This window comes from Callorhinus ursinus, unplaced genomic scaffold (genome assembly GCF_003265705.2).
Source record: "Callorhinus ursinus isolate GAN/ISIS: 27379988/994484 unplaced genomic scaffold, GSC_fseal_2.0 scaffold45, whole genome shotgun sequence".
Taxonomy (NCBI): domain Eukaryota; kingdom Metazoa; phylum Chordata; class Mammalia; order Carnivora; family Otariidae; genus Callorhinus; species Callorhinus ursinus.
In genome coordinates this window covers 1,759,267-1,767,461 of record NW_027397107.1, presented here as the reverse complement: position 1 = coordinate 1,767,461, position 8,195 = coordinate 1,759,267, and the positions used below count along the sequence as shown (strand labels likewise).

Genomic DNA, 8,195 nt, shown 5'->3' with positions numbered 1-8,195 from the left:
GGGGGGGGGGGGGGGGGGGGGGGGGGGGGGGGGGGGGGGGGGGGAAGCAGTGATGCGGCCCGCAGCCCCCCTCACCCCCCGGGGGCCTGCTCCTCCCACCCCGCAGGGACCGCTAGCCAGAGCCCGTGGGGAGAAAGGGCTCCATCCAGCCCGGGACTCAGGAAAGGCACCCAGACCTGGTGATGGAGTAAGGGGTGGGGTGTGGTGAGCACGTACTTGACGTTGGTGTTGGTGCAGATGACGTACTCAATCTCGTCCGAGTAGGGGTTCTGGAATGTGAAGCTGCTGGTGCGGATCAGCATCCACTCGCGGTTCTTGGTGCGCAGCCGGTACATGACCGACAGCACCTGGCCCTTCAGCTTTACCACCTGAGGAAAGTCGCGCAAGGAAGGTCAGTGGGAGGCGGGAGAGGCACCGGGCAGGCTCAGAAGGGGGCACGTGGTAGAGACGGCGAGGGAGCGCGGCTGGGCTGGGGGGGCTTCTCCCTCTTTGGAGCAGGCCCCGCACTCTGTCCACTCTCTAGAACGTTTTATATCAGGACCTCTCAGCTTTTTCAAATCGGGTCACGTCGATCTATACGCCCAGTGCTTCCCTGTCCACCTGGGCTGCTAGGGTCCTGGGTGACTAGTTACATTCTAGCGCTGGATTTGTTGCTTCACACCTCACGCTAAAATATCCTTAACCCCTGTTTACCACTGTTAGTTGGATCAAGCACTCTCTGGGAGGAGGTGTAATGAAAGGATAAATCCGTACGCGTCATCTGTGTGTGCAGGCATCTACTGTCCCGTTCATGCCGCAGCACGGTTTCCGAACGACTTCCCAATGTACATCCTCACGGGGGTTTGGTGAAGGTGGGTTTTACTATTTATACAGGTTTAATACCGAGTCTTAGAGAGAAATTAAACAAGCTGCCCAAGATCACACAGCTCTGCTGGGAAAGCTGAGAAGGAACCAAGGTTTTACTTCCGAACCACAGGTGTGTTTTGCCTGCTCTTGTGCTCCCTGTAGACACACACAATCCATGCACAAGCAGACGTGGAGCCGTGGGTGTGCACGCACAGGTGCAGAAGAGGGGCGTGCACGCACAGGTGCAGAAGGCACACGTGCAGAAGGCACACTCGGCCGGCAGCTCTTGTGGCTGCAGCAGAAACAGGCGAGGCTATGAATGGCTGGCGGGTGGGTCTAGGCTTGCCTGAGAATATACCCCCAGGACAAAGCAAGACGGATGGGGCTGTCCTCTCCACAGGCCTGTGTACCCCAGATCCTGGGGCTGATCAGGACAGAGAAGGCTCTAGGCCCAGGGCAGCCAGCTGGCTTGACCATGAGCCCAGAGTATGGTCAGAGATAAGAACCGGGACCTGGCCCCAGGGTCAGGGAGGGCCTGATCCCTCCTCCTTAACTCACTCACTTGTAGTTTATTTCTGGCTGGACGTCCGTGGACAGCCTGGGGACAGGGATAGGGAGGGACCTCTTGGTCACCTGAGTCCTGCCCCCCCCCCCCCCCCCCCGCCCCGAGCTTGGCACGGAGCAGGCACCTGGAGCACATTTTCTAAACTTCCTCAAGGGGTCTGTCGTCCCATGAGCTGGGCTGATGCAGCCTGGGCGCCCCTCCTCTTTCTGCACCACCCCTGGGGAGCCCAGACGGAATGAAACCCGAGGCAGTTGGACTCCCTGGTGGGAGAGCCTGAGTGATAAAGAAGCCAGACCATGCCCAGGAGGACGTACACACTGGGTGAGGCGAGGCCCGGAGGCTCAGGGGCTGTGGCCTGTTGGCAGGGGTGCGGTCCCAGCAGCAAGCTCGCTCTTTCCCCCACAGGGCCAGGGGTCAAGGCGACGTGCCCCTGAGGTTGGCATTCCGAGGGTCCCGTGGGACAAGACACAGGGGAAACCGGCAGCCGCCTCGCATGCTCTGAGACCCGTGTCCCTGGCCCTCTGAAGAAGCGGCACACAAAGTGTCTCTCCTCAGCAGAATGCCTGAGATGGTGGGAAAGTCTTTAGCCTCATGCAACAGACACTTGGCCAAGGTGCCGCCTGTGTGCAAAGCCGGGCCCTCGGGCTGGAGAAGGAGCAGTGGGAGGCTGCGGCAGCCTCCCAGGGCCCCGGGTCCTGGCTAAGTGTGTGACACGGGTCACCTCGTGTGGGCCTCCCGATGGCATTGTGTGCATCTGGAATCTGAGCCCCAGAGGAGTTAAATATGCCGCCAAGACCTCCCACTAAGCCATGCCCGAGGCAGGACGGGGTCCTGGATCTCCTGACCCCACGGCCCACTGTCTCCATGAACTCCTTCGCCAAGGAGGAAGAGAAAGCAGGCTGAGTCCCCGCCCAGAACCACACAATCAAGAGGCACGGGGCCACCAGGACACCGTGGGGTCCAGAGAGGGTTCCTGAGGGAGGCGGGGCTGGGAACTCCCTGGAAGGTGGGTAGGTGGGTACACTGTCGGCGAGTGAAGCTCCCTGGCAGGAGGCATGTGTTCCATGTGTGGGAACCTGGGCCGTGGTGGACGCCAGAGGCCGGGTGGGGCAGGGCTGCACCAGGGTCCCTCCATCCTGCCGAACTCAGGTGCCAGGAGACCACCCAGGCCGGCCTGGCCCGTGCTTCGTGAACATGGCTCCATGGCGGAAGGCACGCAAGAGGAGAGCAGAGGGGGCAGTGGGACCCTGCTCTGGGCCTGCATCTCACTGGGTCCCACTCTTTCCTGGCTGCCGGGTAAATGGTAAGCTGGTGAGGGTCCAAGAGTGGAGCCAGGAGCAGACTCGGGTTTCCTGGCCCCTGCGCAGGCACAGGCCACCCCACCAAACCCAAATTCCTCAAGAACCTGATGGCACTCTACGGGTCTCACGTCCGGGCCCCTCAGATGCTTTAGTTTAAATCCAGAGAGTTCCAAGGCTGACTCTGAGCTGACACAGCCCCCTCTGTGCTTCTGCAAAAATAAACCACTTCCCTTTATCAACATTCGTCCCCCAGTGGCTGGGGCCCAAAGAACACATGCAAGGGGCCAAGGCCAGCGCTCCAGGATGTCCCCGTGGCTGCACGGCCCCGGCCCGCTGAGTTCTGTGACTGTGCGGCCGCCGGCTCTCAGGAGCAGCTCTGGTTTCATCTCCCGCCTGCTGTGAGGTGGCCGTGCACGGGGCGAGAGGTCCGTGAGCTGATGCCACTCAGGGTCCGGGCTTACATTCCTCCTGTTTCTGTCCAAAACCACCCAGCTTCCGATTGTGTCAGCAGGGTAAAGCCTCAGCGTGCTGTCCGACAGAGAGGCCTGTGTGCGCGGTGGCAGGGGAACGTGCTGGAAGGGGGTACCTCCAGCCCTCACTCTGTTACCGCCCTGCTGTGGGACTCGGGGCAGGCAACCGGAACTCTGTGTGTCCCGGTGCCCACCGTGAAGATGGGGCGGACGATGGATGGTGTGGGCTGAGGATTATGAGGCCATGTGGGACCAGGGGTCTGGCTGGTCACTAACTGTGTAGGGAGGCCCATTGCTGCTACGGCTTCATTTCCACAGATCCAGAAAAGGGAAGCTGACCCAGGCCAACATCTGGAATAATCTCCACGTATTTGGCAAAGATGAGGCATGAAAGATGCACTCTGACCACGCTTAACCATTCTCACTTCACATCTTTCCAGAATGGAAGTCACCGTCCATTTAGACCACTTTATTAAGAGCCGCTCACCCACGAGCAAGCTCCTCACTCGGTGGTGGGCATGATGGTGAAAAGCACAGACGTGGCACCTGCCCACAGGGAGCTGATGTTTCAGTGGGTGGGGGGGACTCAGCGGACAAACAAATAAAACAACTACAAACTGCAACAGTTGTGCAGGAAAAACAAGAGGCTGAGAAGGAGGGTCGGGGGCCTTCTCGGCTGGCGTGGCTGTGGACAGCATCTCTGAGGTGACAGGAATTAAAACCTAATCAAGATGTCGCTCCTGGGAAGAGTGATGGGACTGCATTCTAGTCTGGAGAGAACATGTGCAAAGGCCCTGAGGTAGGAAACAGCATGATGTGTTCAAGGCACCAGACGACCCATGAGACCAGGTGCCGGGAACGAGTGCGGATAAGACACGTGGGGCAAGGGTCACCCTGGGCTTGCAGCCAAGGTACGGAGCTTGGACCGGATTCCAGGGGCTCTGGGAAGCCACTGGCACATTCAAGCAAAGACGTGGTGAAGCTGAACTCACGTCTCCCGAGTGGCATGGCGTGGGCAAGAGTCAAGCAGGGAGCCCGGCACGGACCCTGCCACACTGCTTGAATTGAGAGCAGGTAGCCCTGCCGGGGTCGGCAGGAAGGAGCAGAGGGAGAAGGGGCCGGCTGCACACGGCTTCAGGGGGTAGCGGACATGAGGGCCGCACGTGGGCAGCGAGACCAGAGCAGGGGGCTGACCGTGTCTCGGCTCCGGGCCTGTGCAAGCGGGGGGCGCTGGGGGGCCAGAGACGGTCTATGCTGTGTCCCCGGGGGAAAGTCGCCAAGGGAGATGCTACAGGGAGAACAGGAGAGAAGGGAGGCAAGGACCGAGCCCGAGGGCGCAGGGCTTGCAGAGGCAGAGCGGGGGGCTCAGAGAGCCACCCCAATGTGGGGCAGGAACAGAGCAGTGGGCGTCCGGGGAACTGGCCGTCAAGGGGCTCATCTAAAACATGGTAAAGCTCAAGGTTAAGGGCCTGTTCCGTCAGATGAACGAGGCACTATCATCCCCTCCTGGAACGGATCTCAAAGGCCCTCGTCCTGCAACGCTGTCTGGTCCTCTCTTTCCTGGGGCTCTGGCGAGCTCCCAAGGCCCCGGAGGAGGAACCTGTCATCTGCCGTCGCGGCCGAGTGCGGGCCCAGGAGGGGACAGGCCCTCAGACCCCTGGTTCTCCCACTGTGTGGTCTTAGGCCCTCCCCTCTCTCTCCCGTGACATGATGGTGATGATGCCCCCCCGCCCAGGACAAGTGCCCGGTGTGCACACAGGTGTCTGCGGCGCCCGAGCGCGACACAGAGCAGGTGCTCAGCACCGGGCACTCACGGGGGTGACGCTCAATCATGCAGCGACGGGCGGCCTCCCTTCCAGGCTCCCCTTTGCTGTCTCCGCCAGAGCGCCACCAGGCCCACACCAGTCCCCTCAGGCCGCCCCTCCACACCCCACCCCTCACCACCTCCATAGCCACCCTGTGCCCCTTGTTCCAAGGGTTTCCCACACTTGCTCTCCGCGTACCCGCGCTACCAAAACTTTCAAAAACACTGCCCTGCTTGCGGTCCTCAGAGGAGCCCTCCCGTAAATGACGCGGGGAGAACTCCAACTCCTCCGTGTGGCCTCAGCAGCCTCTACTGCGGGCCTCCTCCTCCCTGCCCGGCGGTAAGTCTCGCTCCAGCCCAAGGGGCTACACGTAACTCCCTAATACACCACGTTCTTCTGCATCTCCGGGTGCCGGCCATCAGTCTGGAATGTTCTGTCTTGGGGGCAGGCTCATCCCAGCCCTCCCAGGGTTCCCTCCCCTGGGAGACTCTTCCTGCCTCGTCCCCGCACCATTAACCTCTCCATCGCCGGCCCTTCGTCCAGACACAGGCACGGCTTCCTGATGGGTCTGCTCTCCCCACGCGACCGGGAGCCCCTCGCCGCGGGGTCCCTGACTGATGCCTTGGGTAGCCCTACGCAGCCTGCCTGGCGCACCCTGCCGGCCCGCTGCCCGGGTCCCCGGTTCTATGTCAGCCGTCAGTGGGCGCTGGCGGTACCTGCTGAAAGCTCTCACGCAGGTGGCTCTGATCCTCGGAGTGGCAGAATTCCAGAATGTCCTTTCCTAGAAGATCCTGAAGAAAGAGACAAGCTGTGAGAACCCACGATGCCGCTTCCCATCATGGATGCATCGCTGTTGGACAGCAGTGGTCCGGCACCCCTTCACCCCACGTGCCTTAGCTCCCCATCCTCGGGGGCGAGTGGCCGCAGGACGTCCCCTGGGCCGATGATGGAGCCGGCTTCTGGACCCTGCCTGCGTTCCTCTGGGGCACTCCTACCCATTCTCGTCCCCCGGGGCGCCGGGTCACTTCAGAGCGCAATTCTATTTTGTTTGCCGTAGAGAGGCACACTGTAACGAACATACTTCAATAAACATAAAAAGAAAGCAAACGACAGCACGAGGACAGACGTGCCTGCCAATGAAAAACTGGAATTGCTGAAATGCAGAAATGGAAGCTGTCTGGTGGCCGGACAGACGCTGGGACCACACGGTAACTGTACCGACCTTCACCCATCCACTTCTTACTCAAAGCACCTAGCACAAGCCCCGGACAAAAACCAACCAGGATCACAGACACCGTCGCAAGGGAGCGCCACACGTGTGACAGGAATGGGGTCCCGTTGGATGTGCCTTAGGCAGCGAAGGATCGAATTGAATTCATGGATCGGAACCCAAACCGGCAATGGCCTCTGGGGGAGCTGACATGGACAGTGGGAAGGCGGTCTCATCTGTGTGCCAAGAAGCATCTCGATGCTCATGGAAGGTGCGGGGGGGGGGGTAGATGGATCTGGAAATACTCTGCCAGCCAAGGTTACGGTGACTCTGGAAACTGATTAATTTTCCCCCTCCCTCCTTCCAAGAACCTCAAGTTTGCATGAATCTAGAAATGTAGAATTATACGAATGGTTCCAATATTTCAATTTGGACTGTTTCTAGGTCTTCTTCTTTTTTTAAGTTTATTTATTTAAATAGTCTCTACCCCAACATGGGGCTCGAACTCACTGTCCCAAGATCAGGAGCCGTGTGCTCTTCTGAGCCGGCCGGGCGCCCCCGGACTGTATCCTAGTTCTAAAATAATAACACGTACTTGAAATACCCACATCAACATATCCCAGATTTTGTTCCTCAGAACAGAGATCTTTTCTTTCCTTCCTTTTTTTAAATGCTTTTTATTTTGGCAGAAATTTGAATCTATGGGAAAGTTGAAAGGATCATGTGATAAACACCTGAATATCCTTTACCTAGACTGTCACATCTGCATTTTTCCTTCTTTCGTATGTATGTAAATGTAAATAAATGAAAACTATGAGAGTATATATAAATGAAATCTCTTTCGTATCTACACACACACACACACTGAAAAAGCTCTTGTTGAATCATCTGGAAGTAGCAGACAGTAGGACACCTGTCTCTGAAGTGTGTATCTCAAAAATATGACATCCTTCAAAACCCTAACATTTCCATACTACACCTAAAAAAACACATGAACATTCCCTCGATTATCCCCCAAATGTCTTTTCTGGCTACCTGGACCCACTGAAGGCTCTCACAGTGCATACTGTGGTTTTTCTCTCTTTGGTTTATTATTACTTTTTTAAAGATTTTATTTATTTATTTGACAGAGAGAGAGAGAGAGCACAAGCAGGGGGAGCGGCAGAGGGAGAAGCAGTCCCATGTGGGACTCCATCCCAGGACCCCGGGATCATGACCTGAGCCAAAGGCAGACGCTAAACCGACAGAGCCACCCAGGCGCCCCTCTCTTTGGTTTATTTTAATCTAGATTACTTTCTCCTGACTTTTAGTGTTTCTTACGACGCTGACTTTTTAAAAAAGATCTGGAACAAAGACCTGAAAATATGCCCCTGTAGACGCAGGTTTCCAATCCACTTGAGAAACAAGGGATTAGGTGAAATTAAGTGAACATTTTTTCTCAAGACGTTTCAGAGTCTTTCGCATTAATATTGTTTTTTTAAGTTTGCAAGAAGGAGGTGTCCTGTCTGGTGTTCGCCTAAGTTAACTGATCTGAGAGCCCTGTTCTCACAGAGCGTTCAAGTCTGACTTGTGAGCAACTGGCAGACAGACAGGAGGGCTAGGGCCCAAACTGAAGAGTTACTGTTAAGCAGGGCAGCCGAACCCAATGTTTGCTTTGGAAGGACATGACTCTCTCCAGGCAGGAATCTGGATTTTTACGCCATGTCCCCTACACCGTCATTCCGCTGGATCTCGAACAAATGAGAGAGAGAAGTGCATTTTAAGGAAAGTTAAATCTCTAGCCAACTGCCAAGAACTCAGAACCACCTACCTGGGGCTGGTAGCCGATCACGCTGATGCATCTCGGGTCCACGAACGTGATGATCCCATCAGAGTTATGCCGGGATAAGAACTCCGTGGGCACCGACATCCCGCTCATGTCCATACACACGGGAGAGCTGGTCACCTGGAAAGGGGACATCCACACTGAAGTGGTTCTGCCTGCAGAGAGCCGCACCC

At 57.3% G+C, this 8,195-nt stretch overlaps 1 protein-coding gene across 9 annotated transcripts in view; it reads right to left on the bottom strand.

Moving 5' to 3' along the window:
- The window catches only part of ARNT2 (aryl hydrocarbon receptor nuclear translocator 2), a 190,423-nt gene that overhangs the window by 30,310 nt on the left and 151,918 nt on the right, over positions 1 to 8,195 (bottom strand). For all 9 annotated transcript variants that reach the window (XM_073882167.1, XM_073882161.1, XM_025893128.2 and 6 more), the window contains 3 exons: positions 8,008 to 8,142; positions 5,704 to 5,778; positions 217 to 368 (listed from right to left, as the gene is read on the bottom strand). In XM_073882167.1, coding sequence (XP_073738268.1) covers positions 217 to 368; positions 5,704 to 5,778; positions 8,008 to 8,142 — 362 coding nt within the window. The remainder of the gene's footprint in view (positions 1 to 216; positions 369 to 5,703; positions 5,779 to 8,007; positions 8,143 to 8,195) is intronic.